At 41.5% G+C, this 24,864-nt stretch overlaps 1 protein-coding gene across 9 annotated transcripts in view; it reads right to left on the reverse strand.

The window, feature by feature from the left end:
- NEDD4L (NEDD4 like E3 ubiquitin protein ligase) overlaps positions 1 to 24,864 on the reverse strand; it is a 323,150-nt gene that overhangs the window by 124,189 nt on the left and 174,097 nt on the right. For 6 of the 9 annotated variants that reach the window (XM_066353218.1, XM_066353220.1, XM_066353219.1 and 3 more), the window contains 3 exons: positions 20,421 to 20,502; positions 17,181 to 17,219; positions 13,625 to 13,678 (listed from right to left, as the gene is read on the reverse strand). In XM_066353218.1, coding sequence (XP_066209315.1) covers positions 13,625 to 13,678; positions 17,181 to 17,219; positions 20,421 to 20,502 — 175 coding nt within the window. Of the gene's footprint in view, positions 1 to 8,989; positions 9,468 to 13,624; positions 13,679 to 17,180; positions 17,220 to 20,420; positions 20,503 to 24,864 lie in introns of those variants that run through there. The other 3 variants (XM_066353215.1, XM_066353214.1, XM_066353216.1) reach the window with 2 other exon arrangements.

Genomic DNA, 24,864 nt, shown 5'->3' on the forward strand with positions numbered 1-24,864 from the left:
GTGTTAATTTTTTTCATGGTTCATAAACTTAATACTTTTATGTGGCTCAATCTGCCCATCTTTTCTTCATTTATTTCTTTTTTCCTTCTAAGGTTAGGAATGTATCATATACTTCACAGATCTGATTTATTTTAATGCTTCTTATTCTACGGTGTGAAACATTTTATATGAAATTACATAAATAGTTTATATTTAGAAAGATTTAGATAAATTTTGAACTTACTTTAATGCTTGCTTTAGGTTTTAGACCCACCCAATACTATGAGTTTTATTTAAAGACTGTATTCAGCCTGACCTGTGGTGGCGCAGTGGATACCTGGAACACTGAGGTCACTGGTTCGAAACCCTGGGCTTGCCTGGTCAAGGCACATATGGGAGTTGATGCTTCCTGCTCCTCCCCCACTCTGTCTCTGTCTCTCTCTCCTTCCTCTCTAAAATGAACAAATTAAAAATAAAATAATACATAAAGACTGTATTCACATAAAAGTAAACATGAGTAATTTGAATGGTGGAAATGTGGATTATTTTCCTTATCTGATTTGTTGTTAAATGCAAATGCGAATGTACTATATATGATTAATATAACATTTCCCATATCATAATGTAGAGTAAGGATTTTCTGACATACTGTCATTTTTTAAATAGAAAGACATGCAAAGAAGTGTTTAGATAATTCATTTCTTTCGTTCTTCCTCAGGATAAATTCTCCACTGTATATATAAAGAGCTAACAGAGTCAACCCTGATAAAGCAAGCTTATTCATTTGAGTTTGAGTTATGGCCCTACAGCACAATAATAGTGGGCAGATATCCATTTAATTTCTGCTACCACCATTCAATAAAAGGAATTTTCTTGGTATCCCTTCGTCCCTGGTCTCATGTAGTCAGGTGCTCACAGATCAGCTCAGTGGAAGGCAGGTAAGGAAGGAATTCAGGAATTAATTCACCTCCCGTTTGATGGAAAAGCTTGGAGTTCTTCATGCCACTAACCACACCCAAAAGTTCTTCAACAACATTTCACATTAAAAAGCAATTTGTTGAAACTTGCTAATCACGATCAAGGAAATTCTGGGCAAAAATAGCAACCACATCACTGGCAGCCACCACTACCTTCAGATTTCCAAACGAGGCCCCTCCCACTGACCCACTGAGACAAACCCTGGTCATATTTCCAGATGCGGTTCCAACCTCCCCCTCCATGACTTGGCTTGAAGTCCCGGTCAAGGCACATATGAAAAGCAATCAATGAACAACTAAAGTGACACAACTACAAGTTGATGCTTCTCATCTCTCTGACTTCTGTCTCTCTCTCTCTAAAAAATAAAATGTTCTCAGATTCCACATCTTTAAATGGAAAGGGAAAGGCCTACATAACTTCAACTGAAATTCACAAATCCATGCATTTATAAATATAAAATTTTAAATGACTTCTGCACCCCTTAGCTGGAGAAGAATGCCAGATTGCAAAATACAGGGGCATCTCTTGCTAATGTCATTCCAGCTGAGGGTACAGGCAGGCCTGTAGGCACCCTATGCCTGTATAAAACTTTTCATTGCTTTGTCCTTTGCTGTGCCCCTGGGCACCCCACTCATATATGCTAATGGATAGAACAGAGCACTGGGATTTTTTTTTGAAAGCATGGTTTCTACAACAATAAGAGGTTAAATCAACTTACACATTAAAATCGATGTGAAGATGTTTAACCTCTATTACAATTTAGTATCTTGTTGGTTTTCAAGTGGAAGGCACCATCAGTAAATACACAAGGAACAGACACTAAGCTGAAGGCATTTTCACTCGTGAGAAAGAGAATACAAAAGAGCCCCAGGGTCAAGTTGCCGGCAGGCAGTGCTCCCCCAGGCTAACTCCTTGGGGAAGTTCAAGAGAGCTGCCAGTTTTGAACTCCTGGCCTGCAAAGTTTCCTGCGCTGATAAGGTGCTGAGGTTTTTGGTTGGAAGCTTAATCACACACTTCGGTATATTTCTGCTTCATCTCAACTTTTTTATTCAATTCAATTTAAAAAATCTGGACCAAAGCAATTTTTCCCTGCTCCTTCAAGTGTTAATCACCTAGTCATTTGTTTTAAAATATGGGGGGTGGGGGGATTCTGAAGAAGAATGGTTTACTATGAGGCTAGAAAATGTCTCTAAGAAGATGGAAGAGTCATGACAGATGTGAGTTATTAGATATACACTCTAGCCTGACCGGACAGTGGCGCAGTGGATAGAACGGTGGACTGGGATGCAGAGGACCCAGGTTCGAGACCCCGAGGTTGCCAGCTTGAGCACAGGTTCATCTGGTTTGAGCAAAAGCTCACCAGCTTGGATCCAAGGTCGCTGGCTCAAGCAAGGGGTTACTCGGTCTGCTGAAGGCCCATGGTCAAGGCACATATGAGAAAGCAATCAATGAACAACTAAGGTGTCGCCACGAAAAACTGATGATTGATGCTTCTCATCTCTCTCTTCCCGCCTGTCTATCCCTGTCTATCCCTCTCTCTGACTCTCTCTCTGTCCCTGAAAAAAAAATAGATATACACTCTATATTTTAAAAGTCTATCAGTTCTGGATTGACCCAACAGAGAGTAAGAAAGAGAAACTGTAACTCTACCCAATTATTTGAATCATCAAATATTTAAAAAGCCTAGTTAGGTCCTACCTAGCCCATCCCAGCCCCCCAGTCCCAGGAAGAGGTAGGCAACATAATGAAAGATGATATGTTCAAAGCAGGTCCCTCAAAGTCATTATACAGAGGAAGTAAAAGTCTTTCAACTCACCCTGATTTCAAAAAAATTAAACCACAATAGAAGGCTGTATAAATTCCAAGGACCTGTGAAAAGGAGATTTCCTAGAGGAAATTCTAATCTCTTCCTCCTTAGAGGAATTTCCTCACTTTCTGCTTACCTAGTAGTATATGGCATAATACTTAACACCAAAATAAACACAGAATCATTTCAGAAGAATAGGCAGTCTGGGCAGGCCCTGAAAGGAACTGATGATACAAAGTATTTAAACACTAAGTATAGCAACAACTGTCCAACTAGAATAAAAAGGGCTCTTTCCACCTCAATTTGCAATCCTTTCTCATTTCGTGACCTTTCCCTTTACACCAGAACGGTCCATGGTTCTACAATGCCCAGGGTATAATAAGCAGGCTTCTTGAAATTCAATCTACTCCATCCTTTGTCCTGAAAGCTCAACTTCCTGTTAAAATGTGGTCATGCCTAGAGACCACCAAAGTGTCACTTTAGGACTGCATAAACCCGGCACAACATCAAAGGTTTCCTTTGCGGCCCACTCATGGTCAGGCCACCTTGTTTCACTCACTTATTATTATTACTTTATATTCCTCTGTATCCCGCATTGCTCAAGTAAACCATAACAGAATAACAAACAAGTGATTTAAAAAGGAAATTCCAGCCCTGGCCGGAGAGCTCGGTTGGTTAGAGTGTAACTCTGAAGCACAGAGGTTGCTGATTCGATTCCCAATCAGGGCACATACAGAAGCAGACCAATGTTCCTGTCTCTCTCTCTCTCTCTCCCCCCCCCCTTTCTCTCTCTCTAAAATCAATCAAAATAAAATGTTAAAAAAATGAAAATAAAAAACTAAAAAGGAAACTCCACTGAGGTTATTCATTACACATCCCTGATGCTTAATGATTCAAGATTATCTAAAAGTCTTTCAGTAATCTCCATTTGCCCAGAAAAATCACAGACCTCTTGCAACACATTATTTTTAGCTAAAATTTTCAATACTCTGTCCCTTTAGACCTTTTAAATCTTTAAATTGGAGCTGGGTATGCACAGGAGGTAGACTACCTCATCGGTCTCTCTACTGTGGGATATGGAATGTTAAGCTATCAGGTGTGAATCCAGGGTCCTGAATGGTCGCAAGCAGGACACTAAACCTCTGAACCATCACCAGGCAGCTCGGGATTGGTTTCCCAAGCTGCTTTTGGCATTTACAGTCAAAACTTAGATATTGTGGTATTCACGCCTTAGATCAACAGTTTCAACACCACCGTGAACGCCCTCATTACTACAAATGCCTTGGAAGTACTATTAAGAGGTTTTAGAAGGTCACTGTATTTAGGGTAGTAATCTATCTCAGCAGTAATAAAATGCAGTTAATTACTTGTAGTTTAAAAATCTGCTTGCTTATTTCAAGTTGCACAAATAGACTATCATTTAGACTAGCTTCCATTAGCTTCAAACTATGAACTCTATAAAGAAACCCAACATTTATTAAATTTTAAGGTAATTTTGACACAAGTAAATTTCTTCTGGTATTGTGAACTTTCACATAGAGATAACAATTTTCTTATTAACATATGCTATAAATTATAGATTTATTTCAATGCCCAGGAACTCTGCCTCCCGGCATAGCAAGCGAAGCAGCTGCAGCATTATGAAAATTCTCTAAAATGCAGAAACTAATAAGGCCTCTTTGCAAATACAGCCCTCACTGGTAAATCACGCTGTGGAAATTTTGTACAGGTAACATTAGATTGCTGAAACCTCAGCCTATAAAAAGTAAAAGTAAATTTAACTCCTGGAAACATTATAGCAAAATTAAGTGGTGAAATTATAACATGTGGGAAATACCAGAGGAAGTAAATGTTTCAAAATGTTAAAATTCTAGGTTGCAGGTTCCATCCCTGGTCAGGGCACATAGGGGAAGCGACCAATGAATGCACAACTAAGTAGAACAGCAAAGGAATGTTTCTCTTCCCCCCCTTTCCCCTTTCCTTTCTTTCTAAAAATCAATCAATTAAAAATACCTCAGTTAGCAAATACAAGTAAAAGTCCTTTTCTACTGTGCTTGAGCTCACACATGAATTCGGGTTTCTCAGGGACTGCACCATCACAGAGCCGTGCTGGGGATCTGTGGTGCCAATTACCCAATGGACAAATACTCAGGACCGAATAGATGACAGCAGAAGGACCTCACAGCTAGCTATTCAAGTAAACATTTGCAGGTTGCCCTGTGTCTAACGCCACACTGATTAAAAATTGATTGCTCATAGTTAACCTCATTATCTTCCTCAGAGAAAGATTTGTACGTTTAAAACTCACCGTAACCTGTGAGCTAGACATTTTTATCTCCATTTTTCACTGATCAGGGAGTTACACTCAGGATGCGTCCCTCAACTGCCCAGCCTGGCTCTGTGGACCTCCAAAGATGCCCCCTTCTCTCCATAAGGCTAGTGCTGCAAGGCACCAGCGAAATTACCATCTCCAAAATTCTCAGCAAAAATTTCACATCACAGGAAGCATGAAACTGCTTTTCTGGCTATGCAGGCTTTTTAACTGTGCAAAGATACACACAGTTTTATAATTCCCACTATACATACACAAAGTGTTATGACAGTAGACTAGCCATCACAACGAATGATGATATCACATACTTTCATTTGAAACAGTAAAAGAGCGCTAGTTTAGACGGTCGTTGGGAAGGCGAGTGAGAGGATGCTTCTGCAAGGGGTTAGCTGTATAGATGACACGAGATACATGGAGGCACTTTCAAATTCTGAAGTGCTATTAGAAACATGAGCTCTCCCTGCAAGTCCTGTCTGTATATGAAAACACATGTCAGTGTCAACCCAGTGCACTATCTACACTTTTGAAGATATCCCTGAAAACAGTTGAAATTTTGCTACATGATAGTGGAACATTCTCAGAGAGAACCACACTAAGAGAAATTACTACTATACTCAAGGAGAAGAGAAACTTGACAGAATTCAGGCAGAAACCGAGTCAGTAAAAGGAATACTAGCTCTTTTTCTTACCCATGACAATGTGGTTTTGTTTTTCAATACAGGGTGTTTTAGACATATATTCATAGAATTATTGGGGGGGGGGGTAAAAACGTCAAAAATTTTCTGTATGGTAACGTCACCCTTTTCTAAAAGAGAGTCCATCTAAAATTCCTCCCAAAGAAAACAAGTTTGGATATGCCTTTGTGTTCAGTAAAATGAATTTTTAATCACAAAGGCTACTATACCAATTCTGCGAAGTGTATGTCCATTGAGGAGGCACACGGGCAAGTCCAGAGAACCTGGCGAGGAGTGAAGAAGGAACCCTCCCTTCCCTAGAGCATATATAGTATAGTATTAGAAAGTGTCTCTTTGCCCCCCATGCACCCCCCATTTACCTTAGGAGACAATCTGTGAAACTGTCCAAGTACCTAGTGCAGTGTTATCTGTACAGTGGGCCTTAAACACTTAACGACATGAAGAGATTAAACCAGGCTCCGGAAGCTTGTAAATGCAGAGCCTAGCAGTTACTCTGCACGCAACCGTGTTGAAAAGGGGCGTAAATGTTGGTAAACAGTAATCCAACTACCTTGGAATAACTCGAACGCAGTTAAGAGGCTCATAACCAGACCAAATACCTCAAAGATGACTTTAAGAAAACAACTAAATGACTATTAATAATGCCACAAATTGAAAAGTTCACTGACCTCTTAAATATTGTAACTGATGACTGTGAGAACCAGTTCTCCTTTAAGGAGGGTACCAGACAGGGTGGGAAATCTGTTAGCACGGGGTGGGGTGGGTGCTCCCATGTATTTTTTTCTTCGGAATCTAGCTGGTTAACATTTTTTGGAGTCACGTTGCACTTCGGATTTATTTACGACAGGATGTTTGGGAGGCACAGAAAAGTACTCAACAAGTTAACCTGGTAATAGGTCTAAGCAGAAATTACGAAATATGAGCACTTTCATCAAAGGAATCCTGAGTGATTTTCCCAAATAAAATTTTTGACAGTATTCAAAAAACCAGACTGCAATAGAGTGTAGTTAATTTTTCATGTAAACTCGGAATGAAATGCTCCTCTGACCGAAGCAGCAGATATTTGAAACATCAAAAAAGCTTTGGTGGCAGCCAGACTGTAGACGCCCAAGTGACTGTTTTCCCTCAAGATATAATAAGGCCGTGGCAGCAGCTGCCCGCACTTGACACCCTGCCCACATGAAACACATACAGAGTGCTGAATGGAACAGGCAGTTTCATTATGTGACAAGGTTTGGTTGTGCTGCCTCTTAAAGAAAAAAAACTTTTTGCTTAAAAGCAAACCAGCTTCCTACCAACCATTTACAAATTTACTGTATGGGTACAAAAATACACCTACGAAAATGAAAAACTACTGTGTGGTAGAAGGAACTTAATCTCCAAAAGAGAGATCTTTAGTGTAGAACTTAAATTTCCAAATGTAAAGAAGTTTATTTTCCATGGTAATTAATAGTCCTTGTAAGCAAGTTACAATAGCCCTTGTAATGTAAGGTACACACCATTTTTAGTATATTCTGTTTATTTTCTAATTACATTAGACACTTCAAGACAAATGAGACTCTAATTAAATAAATTCACTTGTCCTCGATATCTAACTGCAAAGTTAATTTAAGAGTTTGGTGATGAAGATGAATAGTTGTCAAAGCTTTAGGAAATACATTTTGTCAGTTTTCCTGTGCCAAAGTGGTCTGTGTTCAGATGCCCAGCAAAGCCTACAGTAGTCATAATTGTGCTTTCTTGGGGTGAAGGTTAACAGCTATAAAAATATCAAAATGATATTGACATCTGAACCACTGTATAAAAATGGTACTGGTTTAGTCCAAGACAAAGCCCTTCAACATTTCCTAATAAAAGGGTTGGGGATAATAAAAGAAAAGGGCCATGGAAGGGATAAAAAGAAAGAACAGTTATATAACACCAAGAAAGATACCATATTTGCATTTAGTATCGATAACCCCTTCAGAGTGGTGAAAACCAATGGTAGGGCAGTGATAAAGTTTACTGGAATGGCCCAAAATACTTCTCAATATAAAGCAATAAAAGATGATACTATTCTACAGTCATACACCACCATCCACTTTGAAAAGTCATAATTCACAATGAAAACCCACACCAAAAGAGTCCCCCAGACATTTTATAATCACTATCCTCAAACCAGTAATTATATGAAAGTCAAGGGCAAAAAGTGCCAATTCAAAATAGAAGGAGTGTGTTCTTAAAAAAAAAAAAAAAAAAAAGGCAATCAATGGCTAATGATTACTAGTAAAAGAAAGCTAACAGATGACACTTTTCACCCCACTATAAACTACAAAAGCTGCAGAGTCATTATCTGAGCAGTGGGGTCAGCAGCTGTCTTTCTGTACTCCATTTCACTGAAGGGGAACAAGTAAGAACACAGGAGCAATAAAAGCCAAAATCGGTTCTAGGGCATCTGTTTCCACCTCTGGAGACAGGGCAATCACTCGTCTATATACAGCATCCCAGCTTAGACACTCAAGTGGGCAGTGTTCAGTTGCAGGCCATGCAATCTGACCATTAACCAGTCCCCAGTCAGTTTCACCTAGCATTGGCCCATCAGCCACCCGACTTCAAAAACACATTTCTTACTGTCCCACTCTTGTTCAGTATTAATGGGACAAAAAAACAAAACAAAACAAAAACAAAAGACTATGTGATATAACAAGAACCAACCCTCTACAGGAAAAGGCCATTAGGAAGAATTGGTCACACTTTACATTTACTTATTAAGAGACTAGTCTCAAGTATTTGGCAATATTCTCTGGCCTGCATTAGAACTATTTTTAAAGGGAAGGATTTGGGCAGCTTTTAAATGCATTTCCAACATCTAGTTGGGGCACTGGCAGGTTTAAAGTAATACCATTTTTAATGCTTTTATTCAGAAGAGGAAGGGGGGAAGGAAAGAGGTGTTTGAATATTCAAAACAGACAGAGCTGTTTGATTTTGGGGAACCTACAGAAATTTTCTGAAATGCTAACTAGCCTCAAGAACCTCCAACAAACACCGAAGCACAAATCACGCTCCCACAACTCAACCAAATGTTAAGTTACTCTGGCCGGAAGCTAGGAAACTCCCAGAAGGGAGTAGGGTGATATTTATTTTAATTACTCTGCAAAACAAGATTTTGGGGCTTGTATCAGATCTGTCTGGCAGTCCACATGGAAATGCAAGCTAACTTACCGGTGCTCCGGACACGGTGGACCCAGGGCTGGTGGCGTTGCTGTCTTCGGGATTCTGGTGAGAGTCCTCCGGTCCCCGAGTCACAAGAATTCTAAAATGCTGCTGGCCCGCATTTTGATCTTGCCTGATCTTAAATGTGCAGCCCTGACCCTGTGACGTCCTTTCCACGGAATTCATCCTGTGGATTTCGGGAGCCACCCTGCGGCCCCGCGGCGGCGTATCCGGGTGTCCTAGGTGGCCTCGCTCTTCCGTGGGGCTGCTGCGCTCCCCTCGGGGCTGCGTGGGGTACGAAGTGCTCCTCTCCAGCCGGATACGAGGGTACCGCACCAACCTGTCCCCCTTCGTGCCCGTGAACCCAAAGTTGAAGTCACCACTCAAACCCAGTGCGCCCTGTGGTGGCTGCTGCAGCTGGAAGACAAAGCACCGCTTCCCAGAACTCCCAGAAGCATCAGGGACGTGCTGCAGGGACCAGCGCCTGGGCTCCAGAGCCGAGGGGCCGCCCGGGCCGTCGGCCCCGAAGGGCATCAGCCTCACCTGGCGCACGTCGGCGCTGGAGGCTCGGTGCTGGATGCGCAGTCCGCCACCCTCAGGTCCCTGGGTGGCCACAGGCTCGGCCTCTTCACAGCCATCCGCAGCGACGGGGCCCCGCATTCGGCGGCCGCACGTGCCATTGACTTGAGGTTCTGGACACCTGGTGGCCCTGGGTGGGGAGCTCTCCGGGGTGTGGGACTTGGGGGGCTCCGGGCAGCAGCCCAGAGACACCGAGCCCGCATCGCCGTCCAGGCCCTCGGGAGGCCCGCACGCATCTGGGGCCCCGTCAGCCGCCTTGCGCTGCAGCGAGATCTGTACGGAGGAGCTGCGGGTGGGCCGCGCGTCCGTGGGGCTCAGCAGCTGCGGGATGAACATGGACGTGCTGCGCTTGAGCGCGCCCACCGCCTCCGGCAGCCCGCCGCCGTCCCCTGCCGCGCGGTGGGCACAGGGGTGCGGGCCGCTCCGCCGAGGCAGCGTGTGGAATGCCATGAAAAAGTCGTCTTCTCTCTCCTGGTCGAGGATCTCCGACTCGGGGGCTGTGTTGCTGCGACCGGAGCCAAAATGAAACCGAAGCCGATGGGCCATGGTGCCCAGGGGGGCAGGCAGGGAGAGGGCGAGCTGAGACAACACGCCCGGCACTGCCAGGAGTCAAAAACCCAGGACACAAACTCCAAGAAAAAGCGTCCCATCTGCCAAACCGTTAGCACTGCGGCACCAAGAGCGACAGATAGCAGAAATAACCCAAGTGGCGAGCGGCATTCCAGGCATGATTGGATAAGAGCAAAAAGCTCTCATCCGCACTGTGACAGAGGGTAGGGTGGCCAGCACCACATGACCGCTGTCTCCCCCTCCAATGCCAGCTTGTGGACTTAGTGGAGTTTTCCCCCCTCTCGCTCATTTTTTTTTTAAACAGCAAGAGCCTGAAACAGCACCTTCCCAGCTGCTGCTTTTTTCCGTCAGACAGGAGTGGCCCCAGCAGGGAGCTCTCCCAGCTGACTACGGCAGCAAACACAGCCCGAGCCATGCCGCTATAAATCTGTCCACATCACACTCACAGGACAGTTCTTTCCGAGCGAGCGGAGTGGGACACGGGGACTCTCTAACCAAGGCGAGCCCTGGCAGGGCCATGCAGCATACCCGGTGTTTCCCAACCTCCCCGCAGGACCGAATGACAAGTAAAAACACCTCGGATCGAGGAAAACCCTCTCACAAGCCTCAGGAGTTATGTTTCTGTTATTTATGATATCGCCACACTACCCGGATGGAATGCACACTAATAAAACATACTATAAATACGGTTACACACCCCATGGAATTAGAGTCCCTTTAATGCTAAATAATTAGACCATGATCTATAAGTCACAAAATAGCTAAGGAGCAGGGCCACAACTTATAGCACTGCCAGTTAGTGGTTGGCCTCTGGCGACTATACTTTTCATTAAAAGGTGTGTGTGTGTGTGTGTGTGTGTGTGTGTGTGTGTGTGTGTGTGTGTTGATCTCACACAAAGTAACTGCCAAAGAGGGAAGGACCAGAGAAAAGGGACCCAGCTGGAGAAAACATTTTCTCCTGTAGGCCAGATAAGAGGAAAAAACAATACATCCCCTAGCAAAAAAAAAAAAAAAAAAAAAAAAAAAAAGGAAAATTAAAGAAGTGTGTCCATGTGCTTTCTGTTGTAAGTTAACTTAAATACCATACAGAAGAAAGGCTGCCAGAGCTGACTGTTTTCCACGAGAAGTCAGCAATATTAGCACAGTGGGGATACAAACAGGGAATCTTGCTATTTTTGCAAAGGACCAAAAAGGAGCTAAGAATTAAAAGTAAAGGGTCACATTCAAAAAACTGTCATCGGTTTTTCAGTTAACTTGGATATATTCTGTGTGTCTCAAACTGATGACTTTCTGTGATCCAGAAACACTGGTTACTTAACAAAAAAGTTTATTTGGGAGGGAGTAAAAAATAGGAGGGGGGGTGAATACCAAGCTGCAAAGAGTGACAAAAAGTTTATTTTAAAATCCACAAAGCATGACTTTGTCAACAACTCTGGAGCCAAGGGTGTGGAGGATTAACCCTGTGTTTACACACAGCCAAACCTGTTTTCTAAAGGCATGTGTGCTAAATACTAAAAATGATGTCTACGGGAGAAATGGAAGCGAGTTTGTTTAATGCTAAGACTGCCAAGTACTGCCACAGTCACGTATTGTCTTAGCTGGATTAATGGTCAAAAGAGAAAAACACCAGCAGCGCAGTCCACTGCATAGTAACAATGCTGGAGACAGCCTGGGGCAGAGCTAAGCACTGATAACAGAAGACAGGTTTTCAGATGAAGTTTGTGTTCACGCAGTATTTCTTCAGCTCGGCATTCAAAGACCTTGTTGGTTTGGAAGTATAGTTCCGTACCCACAGCAAGGTCATCTCAACAACAGTCATTGTGTTAGATAATGGAAGAAAAACAACCTTTTTTTTTTTACAGTAAATTTCTCATCATAGAAGAAAATTTAAGTAATAAATTAAAACACATCGGACAAGGAGTAGTGTCCCCTTAAATCTTATCCTGCCTTCACTTTGAAGAAGTGTTATTGTACTCCATAAATGAGAGAATAAGGATTAGTCTGAGGCTGTGTCCGTGACTTCAGGGACTTAGTGTCACTCTGCTGAACACTGTCTAATTCCCAGTCTGTGCTGGGTGAGGCAGGGGGTGTTTAGAACAGCACCCTCAGCTGTATCTCCCATTCAGTTTAACAAGAAAATAACTTCAGACACACAGCAACACTGATTTAGTTGGGTAGTACAACTAAATATTACCCAAGGTAAAAAAAAAAAAATTAAAAAAAAAAGGTTGAGTTCTATGCACCACCACCGAGAACCCAAATATACTTTTAATAAAAAAGATACCTGGGGGGTAGGCCAGAACCTGTTGGCTTTCTAATTTGGAGAACGCTAAGCAGAGGAGATTAAACACACTCCCAAGTTCTCTAGCCAGGGTGAGAAGCCTGGTTATTCATCACCAATGGCCTGAGACTCAGAGAACAGCAGTTTCCACCAGGGCACTGCCACTGACTGCCGTGTCTAAATTACTTAAGGGTTCCAGACCTCACTTTCCTCAGCGGCAAGGGCAGGGAGTTAAGTGAGCTGTATTATAAGGCTCCTCCAGATCAAACAGTCTATTAACCTCAAGCTATTTAAAAACATGAAGTTGAATTCTGCAACAAGAACAGTTCATAAGAACATTCATTCTAACCCAAAAATATATGCAAGTTTCAGGGGAAGTGAATGAGTGACAACTGACTACACTGAGTTCTATTACCACTTCTGAGAGTACCGTAAAAGCTGGCACAAAACATAAAGTTCATTTCCATAGTTGCATAGTTGGAACACTTGACTCACGGGTAACTTGATGTTTACATTCTAGTTAGGTAATGGGCAAAATGCTTTAAGCCAGATTTGCTTCTGAAATTCCATTTCTAAAACAAAAGCTTAGTTTTATCACATAAATAGATAGAGAATCTCTCTATTTAAAATGTTAGTTTGTAAATAGCCTTATGCCTCAGACCTATCTTTGGTTGAAGGTATTTTCTACTAATTTCCCTGGAGAAAATTCTACTTCCAAAATACAGCTTAATTTTACTTGCTAATATAGATTCACTTTGTGCTACTTACTGTTAATTGGATTTTTGTCTTTCCAGAGAGAACCACCATAGATTCACAATAGAATAGGTAACAGTACTGTTAGTCTTGCTTACATTTAAAATCCCTGAAAGGTTTGCTTACATGAGTGATGTCCTCTTTCTCAGACTGGCCTACCATTCTGAGTTCCTAACAGAAGAACATAAGCATGTGATTTGCTATAGCCATCAGTGTGACTTTCACTAGTATTAACTGTGATACAAACATGCATATACACAAACAAAATTTCTGTGTTAGTCATACAAAAATAGTTATTAAAATCATGAGCTAGTAATGGAACAAGAAGAAAGTCTTTGCCAGGGGAGGAGGTGGATCATGTACTGTCAGAAGTACAACAGAAACAGAGTTTTCAAAGATGCTGCTCTAAAAATTAAGTTTTTAATAAAATGAAGTAAAAATAAAAATTGGGACCCACTTACCAATCTGTTTTCATCAAATACTTCAAACAGGAGTCTGTGATTAGATGGGTTCACCTATAGGGACATAAATAGTATTTCAGAAACAGGCAGAAATAACTCAAAGAATGAAATAAGAACTAAAGAACAGAATGCTTTATAATACACCCACTTCAATTGTGTAATCTGAGCACCTAACTTCTTCTGGATATCCTGTCTCTACTAAATCAAGTTTCCTATTATTGATTTCTGCATTGTTCTGTGCCTAATACTGAGGTTTAGTAAAAGAAAATGCTTTTAGCTGCTTTTCTAATGTTAGAAAGGAAAATTCTAAAGAGTTTTAAAGAGTTTTGCAATTTCCTCTACAAAAGGTATGCTCACGCCTTTAAACCAGCGACTTTCAGCCTTTTTTATTTCACGGCACACATAAACTTATTACCAATATTTTGCAGCACACCGAACAATATAATTTTTTGCCAATCTCACACAAAAAAATAGGTATAATTTTGATTCTTTCACACTGGACGGCTCTTGTTGTATGGTTGGCTGTGTAATTTTTCCATTTGACAGTTTAAGGGAAAAGAGGTCAGTGCTCCTGACTAAAATAGTCAGGTATTGCATGTTTTAAAAATTCTTGTGGCACACCAGTTGAAAAACACTGGCTTAGACCAAGGCTACATCTGCATAAGGTCTGTGCCTGAGGCTAACCCTTAGGCCTAATAATAATAGTAACAGTAACAGCAATAATAAAATACAATAATTAAAATAATGAACAAAATAGCAAAAGCTGCCATTTATTACATTGTGCTTATTTTTCAGGAACTATCTTCTTATTAAATCTCCAAAACATATGATCTCATTTAATCCTGGTGGGAACCCTCCGATGTGTAACTGTGACCTCAATCTTACCGGTGAAGAGCTGAGACCATGAGGGTGAAGTAGCTTGCCTAAGAGGCCGTGGCTAGTATGCAGGGACAACTAGAACCCCAACCAGGTCTGGCCTGCTTGTCTCCACAGCCCACGCTTTGAACCATTAGAGAGACAAAGAAAATGTGTCCCCTTCTAGCAACCGTGTGACCAATGTCAGAGCCAGCAGGCTTTCAATGTCTTTTTGCTTCTTTCTGTCTCTTTAGCAAAACCTCCCCAGAGTAGCAGGAATCATCATTCAAACTCAAGTGTCATTTTGTGAGTACCAACCCCGTGTGAGACACGGTGGGAGGTGTTCTCATTGATACTGTCACCATGTAAATCCTGGTAACGGCCCCATCCAGTGAGGACTTCACTCTCCTATGTGAGCAATAAGGAACCTGCAGGGGATGTGAATCCTCGGGTGGCTTTTCCAGGGTCAAAAAAGCTGCAGGTGGCAGAGCCCAGGATGGGACCCCGGTCCACTGTAAGTCTTGCTGCTTCGCGAATGAAGTAACAGTTGACATACAGCTTGTGCTTCCTGTCCCTCCAGCGCCCTCCGCGAGTGATGGAGCAAGCAGACCGATGGAGAGTCTAAGCCAGGCATGGCCAACATATGGCTGCGGCCCATGATTAAATTTTTAATATTCTCCACTACTTTAAAATCTCAGCTACTCAGAAGCAGAAGCGTCTTTGATTATTGGAAATTGAGATATTTAAGAAGATAGTGATATGCGGAAAAAAATTCCACGTGTGACTAATCTAGAGTTAACTTCCAATAATTGGTTGAATGGATTCGCGATACTTCTTTATTTTTTTAAAAAAATTCCATTATAAAGATATACAACTTTTGTACTCGTCTGTACTTGATATGAACTGTTTGACATTTAGCGGCGATGTGAAACCCACATTCTTTTAGGCGGAGTTTGCCAGTGCGCACCCAAGGTCAAACAATTCATTACTTTTGTGGTCAAGTGTGCTGAATCAAGTGGCATTGTAGCATAGACAATAGCTGCAGTTGATAACTGAAAATGTGTCCAGGCTGTTTGTAAAACAAAATAATTGTTTTATTTGCGATATAACCCCTTCAAGCTCATTCTATTAATTATTGTTTTAATTGATTGCAATACAGTTTGGATATTTATATGGTATGTAATTATATTTTTATTAAAATCTCATATATTAAAGATGTTTTTCACTCACATTTATTCATAAATTACATAATAAAATTTTGTTTACTTAAACAAATCATTTTTGTATTTAACAATTTTTAATTTTAATATTTTGTCTGGCCCATAAAAAAAGTTTTCTTTCTAATCTGGCCCAGGGGCAAAAACTGTTGGCCATGGCTGGTCTAAGCTCTGTGAAGGACTGACCTGCTGACCAACACAGGCACAGGCCGTGGTGAGAGCCAGTACGCACCAGGCATGCAATAATGGTTTGTGGCATTAAAAAGCCTTTTTGTAAAAAGTCAAGAAAAATTGAGTTTACATAATGTGCACAGCCATAATCAGTTGAAAAAAAAGTGTTGGATGTACTAAAATTGACATCAATGTGGCCGAGGTGTTAAACTGAAAGGGGTGTAAGTCATCTGGAGTTTTACGAGTAGAAAGCTCCATTTGAGAGTTAACTAAGGGCCAACAACACCACCCTGCCCCCACCGGCTTCTCAGTCCTTCACAAGGTAATGTACATACAACTGGTAGAGACTATGCATAGGATCTCACCAAGGATGAAAATATCAATGCCATACTTCAGCTCTGACAATAGAAAGCATGTAGGTATGATCTAAGTTTGGGACACATGAAATACTACTGTGATTCAAAGAAGAAATCAGGACCAATTATAATGAGTCTGATGAAAATACTGTTCTTTGGGAATCTGTACTAATCAAAAGTTCTCATCTGGAACACCTATGAAGGTACAGTGGTTCTTAATATTACAGCTATAAAGAAAATGAAAGTATTAATTTTGAAGAGAATAAACACCCTTTTCTTTCCACTATATAGCTGAGCAGCTTAATATTTCCAAAATTTCAATACAAAAACCCCAGCAACTGCCACAAAAACTCACTAAATAATCATCTCTGTTAATTTACAGAATTCAGTCATTTCTACATATAGGTAGGTCTTCTAGCTATTAACTATAAAATGTTGAGGAAACTTTACCTAATTTGGTGATATTTAAACTCCAAAAGCAGTTTTATACTACACACATATACTCACACTAAATATCTGAATCACAAAATTTTCCATCCTAACTGGAATATGATTGGTAATATCTAGGCTTCTTTTTAAATCAGGTTGCCTCTATTGTTTTATTCTACCTCTAAAATAACTCATAATCCATATCTCATAGAGGTAATTAAGCTACTGTTTTAATGATATTTCACCTCATTTCTTTTTTAAAGAAAATTCTGAATAGAAAAGCTAAAATATGATATTTGGATACCTTTCTTTTTCTAAAACATTCCCAAATAAAACAAGTCCAGATTTTGTTACCACTCGGCAGTCTTTGAAAATTTGGAACACGTTAGGAGGCTACCCAACTGCTTCTCACATTAAAAGGAATTTAAAAATAAAATTTTAACAGCTTTTGTACGATATGAATCATTAGGATAATATATCAATCTAGTTATCAACAACAATTATTACAAAAAACAATGAAAAACTTACTCTAAAATAAAATTCTTCATTCCATTTTGGGTTCAGCGTCTGGAAGAGAAATTATCTTGTAAAATCTTTTACAGTCTTTGAAACTTTAACAGTTTCTAGTATGGTGTAGTCCACATATTTGCTTAACTATTTCTTTTTAATTAAAAAAATCTAAGAGATTCTTAAAATGATTAAAAAAAAAAGGAAGCATTTAGTCAATTATTTGGGACTATTTTGTAAACCAAACTAGATGGGGAAGGGATGTCTATTTATGAAACAGATGATTCATAGATAAGAAACCATAAATTACAAGCTATGAGCCAGAAAAAATAACATTGGGGACCTACAAAGAGCCATCATCATTGAGCTAAGAAGATATCTTTTAAGAAATTAACATTGATATGATTATCCTATCAAGAAGGAAATAAACTTTGTTCACTTCCTCCAACCTGCATGCCACAATCTGATTTGGAAAGAAGGGAAGCAGGTGGTGGGAGGGTAGATGCGGTCACTATTTATATAACTACTCAAATCTGATGTACACTTTATAAGAACAAGATTGATGATCAGATTATATAACAGGAAAATATCTGCAAGTTAAAAACCAAAAGTAAATTATTTTCCCCCCAAATAACCAGGTTTAAAAATATTCCTTTCCCTATCCTTCAGTTCATCTCCCTGTCGATCGATCCATCCATCCACCCATCCATCCGTCCGCCTGTCGTCCAGCTCCGTATCAATCTACTTAAAGATATGCTGCACAAGAACACAGAAAGGATACTCTGTCTCAGCACAGGCAATATGTCAAACATCTTTGAAACGAAGATGAAACAGATACTATGAAAAAAATATATATATATATATACTTGTATATGCTTGTGCATTTCAGAACTGCATAACACGTGTCAAAAATTATATGTAAAAATTTGAGACTGAAAATCACAGCCTCACCAATGGCCATAGATATTTTGTAGTCAGAATATTCACTTTTAACCTATTTCCTTTAACATACTAGTGTAGGAGGAAGCAAAAATAATAATAATAATAATTAACAAAATACACCATAAAAAATGAAAACCACAGAATTTGTTCAACACTGAACTGGCATTTTAAATGCATCAGCACTTTCCCACCCACAACTCAACAGTGAACCCGACCCTAAATAATGGGTTTTCATACTTGAAGCGATGAATGGAGTGGGGGAGGGGAAAGGGCGCCAGGCAGCCAGGGAGAGGTAGGGCAGGCTCAGGCTTGCCAAGGGCTGCAGCCCTCCTGGGGACCAGGCTTCACAGAAACGCAGAGGGGGGGAAGCAAAGAAAGGCAAGGGAAGCAACCACTGACGACGTGGGACCACAGCGCACTACGGACCAGGCACACAGCCATGAGGGGAGGTGGGGGAAGGCAGTTCTTAAACCCCGGGATCGGGCACAGCAACACCGACCAGGAGGCTGGCTGGCCGCCGCGTAGGCAGCGCAGTCCCAGCCACGGAGCCGCGCCCTCCACCGTGCAGAGGAGGGAGGAGGCCCTCCCCTTGCGGGCAAACACCCTCCAATGTCCCAGATCTCAGTGAGGCTTCCGTGGCTTTGGTTCTCCGCTTCTCCGCTCCTGCGGTGCGCAGCAGGAGACCAGACCCGGGTTTGCCGTTCTTGCAAGGCGGCCTCCCTCCTCACCAATAACTGAAACAGTGACAGCGCCTAGCACAGCAAACAATGGCCTCCCTCCTTCGCAGGCATCCTCCCCGCTAATCAAAACAGATTTTTAACGCCAGGCAGAGGGCTACCGCTGATGCTCCTCGCACAAAATGACCCGGCCAGAGCGCCCTGGCGTCCACACTAGAGTGGGGCAGGTACCATTTCTTTTTTAAAAAGCCATCAGGCTCTCCAGGAAATGCTTATCACAGTGTTATCTCACTACTCAAAGGCAGTGAGGGAAAAATAAAGGCAATCCATAAATAACACTGAAGCATGACGAATAACAGACTTTTGATATATTTTTTTAAAATATGCATCTCCAACAAATGCCACAAATACGGAGTAAATATTTTACATAATATAAACATAGAGATACGTGAATTAGAACATAATTATGGAAACATCTTTAATGAAATCATGTGTGTGAAATTTAGAAAAGTAAAACATACACATATAAACATAATTTTATTTATTTATTTATTTTTTACAGAGACAGGAGAAGGATAGGGACAGACAGGTACAGAGAAAGAGGAGAAGTTTTTTGTTGCGACACCTTAGTTGTTCATTGATTTCTTTCTCATATGTGCCTTGACAGTGGGGCTACAGCAGACAGAGTAACCCCTTGCTTGAGCCAGCGACCTTGGGTCCAAGCTGGTGAGCTTTGCTCAAACCAGATGAGCCTGCGCTCAAACTGGCGACCTCAGAGTCTCGAATCTGGGTCCTCCGCATCCCAGTCCGACGCTCTATCCATTGTGCAACCGCCTGGTCAGGCCATAATTTTATTATTAATAGTTTTTATTTGTTTTCATGTAGCTAAGCAAGTATTTTGCTTCCTTTGTAAAAACTTGTTTCAAGTTAAACCATTCCTTTTGTGCCTACCACTTTTTCAAGTGACTCTGTTTCATTAAACATATTTGAAGTTATTTTGAATTTTTTTATAGGAAATAATAAGCCAACAAGCACAAGTACTTATTTTGCTGTACTCTTTGTCAGGAAACAAACGCTGCTTGTGATAATACTCACTTTAAGAGTACTGTTTTTACAGTCACTTAACTAAGTGCAAGAAACAGTATCGAGTTTATACTGAAAAGTTTGTTCTATGTTAAATGTATAGATTTAATAGAGGAAGATGCTTAAAATAAAAATATTGCCATCTTTTTTTTGGTGACAGAGACAGAGAAAGACAGAGAGAGGGATAGATAGGGACAGACAGACAGGAAGGGAGAGAGATGAGAAGTATCAATTCTTTGTTGCAGCACCTTAGTTGTTCATTGATTGCTTTCTCATATGTGCCTGGGGGGGGGGGGCGCTACAGCAGACCGAACGACCCCTTGCTCAAGCTAGCAACCTTGGGCTCAAACTGGTGAGCTGTGCTCAAACCAGATGAGCCTGCGCTCAAGCCAGTGACCTCGGGGTTTTGAACCTGGGTCCTCTGCGTCCTAGTCCAACGCTCTATCCACTGAACCACCGCCTGGTCAGGCAAAAAATATTGCCATCTTAATATACAAATTTCTACAGAACCAAAATACATAATCGGTTTAAATGAAATTAAATTAGAATGGACACCTACCTTTTTAATTGTTTTCGTCTGTACCAAAGCAAGCTCTCTATTCTCATCCGCTACATACAATGAAAGTTTCACGTATGGATCACTGCAAGAAAATATTCCAGATTTAATAGGATTACACTTTTCATTTAAAAATTACAAAGAAAGATATTAGCCAAAACCTAAGTGAAATGCAAATATAAGTTAATAACCCATCTTATGTAAATTCTACAAACTAAACAGTAACATTTTCAACATACCTACTAAGTAAATATACCGATAAATTTCTATAAACAAGAGCCAATAATGTGGGGTTTTTTGTTGTTGTTGTTTTGTTTTTTTATCTTTCTGAAGTTGGAAACAGGGAGGCAGTCAGACAGACTCCCACATGCGCCCGACCAGGATCCACCTGGCATGCCCACCAAGGGGCGATGCTCTGCCCATCTGGGGCGTTGCTCTGTTGCTACCAGAGCCATTCTAGTGCCTGAGGCAGAGGCCATGGAGCCGTCTCCAGCGCCCCGGCCAACTTTGCTCCAGTGGAGCCTCGGCTGCGGGAGGGGAAGAGAGAGACAGAGAGGAAGGAGAGGGGGAAGGGTGGAGAAGCAGATGGGCGCTTCTCCTGTGTGCCCTGGCTGGGAATCGAACCCAGGACTACTGCACGCCAGGCTGACGCTCTACCATTGAGCCAACCGGCCAGGGCCCCAATAATGTGTTTAGAAGCAAAAAGATCATGAAACTCTTATTCCAATTTTAGAGATAATCTTCCCTATTAAATAAAAATATTTGATCTGCCGTAGTTTTTTCTTAATTCGATTCTGAAAAGATTGATAAAAAATATTCAAAAGCATATTAATTTGTTCAGTTTAGCAAAATCTAGCTAGAAAGTTTAATTCATGTCTTATTTATATTCTGATTTCCATTATTTATATAAAAATTATTTTTCTTTTAGTGGAGGTAAAAGACATTGTTCATCTAAACTAACAACTATCACCCTATAGATTAAAATAAAAAGAAAAACTCAAAAACAAAAAACTAAGGCTCAGGAAATCAAGGGAGATTGGCTTAATTTTATAGATTTCAGTAAAGTCTAGATTAAATTTCAGGTTTCCTGACTACAAATCTCAGAGTTCCTATTATCTCCTTAGGAAATAGAAAACCAGAACAGTATTGAACGGATTACTTAACATGAACTATCTATTCACTAAGAGTTTGATAAATCCACTCACACGTTCTGGCATTGGTAACTTGGGATAGCTCAAATCTTAGTCAGACTACCACTTTATAAGAATTTAGGATACAAGTTCTTCATTTACACTTGCGACCCTGAAAATCACAGAAAAAGCTCCCAATGTATTCAATCCCCAAATTTTCACTCCTCTAATTATCTACAGTTGGTAATTCATTTCTACCCACTTTGAGAATTACCCTTTAGTGGCTAAAACATGATGATTAACACTTATTTTTCATCATCTAGGTCAGGGTAGTCAACCTGGTCCCTACCGCCCACTAGTGGGCATTCAAGCTTTTATAGTGGGTGGTAGCAGAGCAACCAAAGTATAAATAAAAAGATAGATTTAACTATAGTAAGTTGTTTTATAAAGATTTATTCTTCCAAACTTAGTGAAAATTCGACATAAAGTACTTGGTAAGTAATTATTATTATATGCTTTAACTTGCTATAACTCTGCTTTATAAATTTTAAAAGTAGAGTTACTTCCCTACTTTATAAATCACCATTACTGTGGAACTGGTGGGCGGTTAGAAAATTTTACTACTAACAGAGATACAAAAGTGGGCGGTAGGTATAAAAAGGTTGACTACCCCTGATCTAGGACATTTCCAAAGATTATACAGTTAAATGCTTAAGACTACATTGATTTTTCAATAAATGTGCCATGAAATCCTTTAAGGAAAGAGAAAGGTGTGACAAAGTTAAAAGTTTAGTAGAAACAGGATTATTCTCAACATCCACAACACAAATCAAGAGTCAGTGTAAAAAATAAAAAATAAAAATTATATATATATGGTCTTTACTATACATAAAATACATTTTAATGTAAACCATAACGTATCTTTTTAAAAAAAAAAAACAGCAACAAAATTTGCTCATTTATATTAAAATGTTCTGGTTTAGAAGAAGGCTTGGTTAAAGAACATCTACTTCTTTAACAGAGGCATCTACTTCTCCCTTTCTGGACACCTTCAACCTTAGAATAAAGATGAATCTGGAAACAGACCTAATCTAGGTTTAAAGACCCCAAGAGCACCTTCCTAATCAGAGTCATGGTTGGGTGATGAATTAGCAGTCATTGCTAAGTGCCTCTCAGACTTGAGCATACCAGAACTGCCTGGAGAAGGAGGTAGTTAAAACACTGATTGCTGGGCCCCAACCCCAAAGACCCCCAAATATTCTAGTAGGTCTGTGGTGGGACCCTAGAACTTGTAATTCTGACAAATTCCTAATAAGACTTATGCCCTTGACCCAGGAACCACACTGAGAACCAGTGTCCTAGATGGTTTTTAAAGACTGGTTTTGTTTTTAGCTATAGAAACTAATATTCCATTTCTCGCCACCAAATTATTGCTTTAAAAAACAAAACAAACAAAAAACCAAAAAGAACCCCACCAGGTCTGATCTCTCTGTTATCTCAAGAACAGGCTCCCAGGACACCTTGGAGGAACAAGCACAGGCTCACACACACAAGGGCACAGTATAGAAAGCTCCGTCAGCCCTCCTGACTGCGTCTTGTTTTCATGTCCCTCGGCTATTATGATCGCTGCCTATTACATAACTGCAATAAAGAGCTAAGCATTCCCTTTAATACAGCATCCACATTCTTCTACTAATTATTTATTGACCTCAGGCTGTAGCCCTAAATAGTTCCCAGTAAGTGACACATGCAGTTGGGGGTTGAGAGCGGGCCCAGGACAAGGTGCCCCAGCTGTAACAAGGAAGGCATGCCTGGGCATAGCCAAAGCCCTCATCCAGGTACAAGCAGGGACTAGGGCAGGGGTCCCCAAACTTTTTACACAGGGGGCCAGTTCACTGTCCCTCAGACCGTTGAAGGGCTGTACTATTAAAAAAAAAACTATGACCAAATCCCTATGAACACTGCACATACCTTATTTTAAAGTAAAAAAACAAAACAGGAACAAATACAATATTTAAAATAAAGAACAAGTAAATTTAAATCAACAAACTGACCAGTATTTCAATGGGAACTATGCTCCTCTCACTGACCACCAATGAAAGAGGAGCCCCTTCCAGAAGTGCGGCGGGGGCCAGATAAATGGCCTCAGGGGGCCTCATGTGGCCCGCGGGCCGTAATTTGGGGACCCCTGGACTAGGGTGTCTCCATGAAAGATCAACCAAGAAACCCCTGGAAGAGAATTCAACATGAAGCAAGAACCAAGCACCAAGGCGTGGGAGCTGGTGATAGGACAATAGGGTGCAAGTTCAAGGGGCGGGAACCCAGGGCATGGGCTGGGCTGGTTAAAGGGCAGCAGATGTAAGTTGAAGGGTGGTGCTGGTGGGAGCCGCCCAGACTGGGCTTGCGTCCCTCCTCCCTTTCTGATGGCACTGTGGTCCATTCACATCGACAAATATTTACTGAGAACAGAAGACATTGTGTCTGCTAGGGGCGCACACACAAGTGCTGGCGAGCAGCAGATAAGGGTGGGCAAGAAAGGGTGAAATCAACAAAGGTCATAAATGGGCATTTCTGCATGGCCCCACTTGGCTCAGCTGAGTGAAGATGACTGTATTTTCCCATTTCAGCAGGGAGACAGCTAGAGCACAAAGCAGAGTGAGGCATCAAGGCATCAGGAATCCGAAACTGAGCAGGAAGTTGCCGGAGCAGCAGGAACAGGAATCAGTTCTACCCCAGCGGCCAGCACCGTTGGCACTCAGACCGCGGTCACCAGAAGCCCAGTGCCCAGGCACCACAAAGCCTCCAGTGCTTGCCTGGCACACACAAGATAGCTTATGTGCATGTCTCACTGGATCCTCGGGGCAGGCTTGTGAAGTTGGCACCCTTTTCAGATGAGAAAAGGAGACAGAGGTCAAGCAGCTTGTGCAAGCTTAATAAGTAAATAGGGCAGATGGGAAGGGAGGGAGATGGGAAGGGAGGGAGATGGGAAGGGAGGGAGATGGGAAGGGCGGGAGATGGGAAGGGCGGGAGATGGGAAGGGAGGGAGATGGGAAGGGCGGGAGATGGGAAGGGCGGGAGATGGGAAGGGAGGGAGATGGGAAGGGAGGGAGATGGGAAGGGAGGGAGATGGGAAGGGAGGGAGATGGGAAGGGAGGGAGATGGGAAGGGCGGGAGATGGGAAGGGAGGGAGATGGGAAGGGCGGGAGATGGGAAGGGAGGGAGATGGGAAGGGAGGGAGATGGGAAGGGCGGGAGATGGGAAGGGAGGGAGATGGGAAGGGAGGGAGATGGGAAGGGCGGGAGATGGGAAGGGAGGGA

The sequence above is a fragment of the Saccopteryx leptura genome, chromosome 11 (genome assembly GCF_036850995.1).
Source record: "Saccopteryx leptura isolate mSacLep1 chromosome 11, mSacLep1_pri_phased_curated, whole genome shotgun sequence".
Classification (NCBI taxonomy): Eukaryota; Metazoa; Chordata; class Mammalia; order Chiroptera; family Emballonuridae; genus Saccopteryx; species Saccopteryx leptura.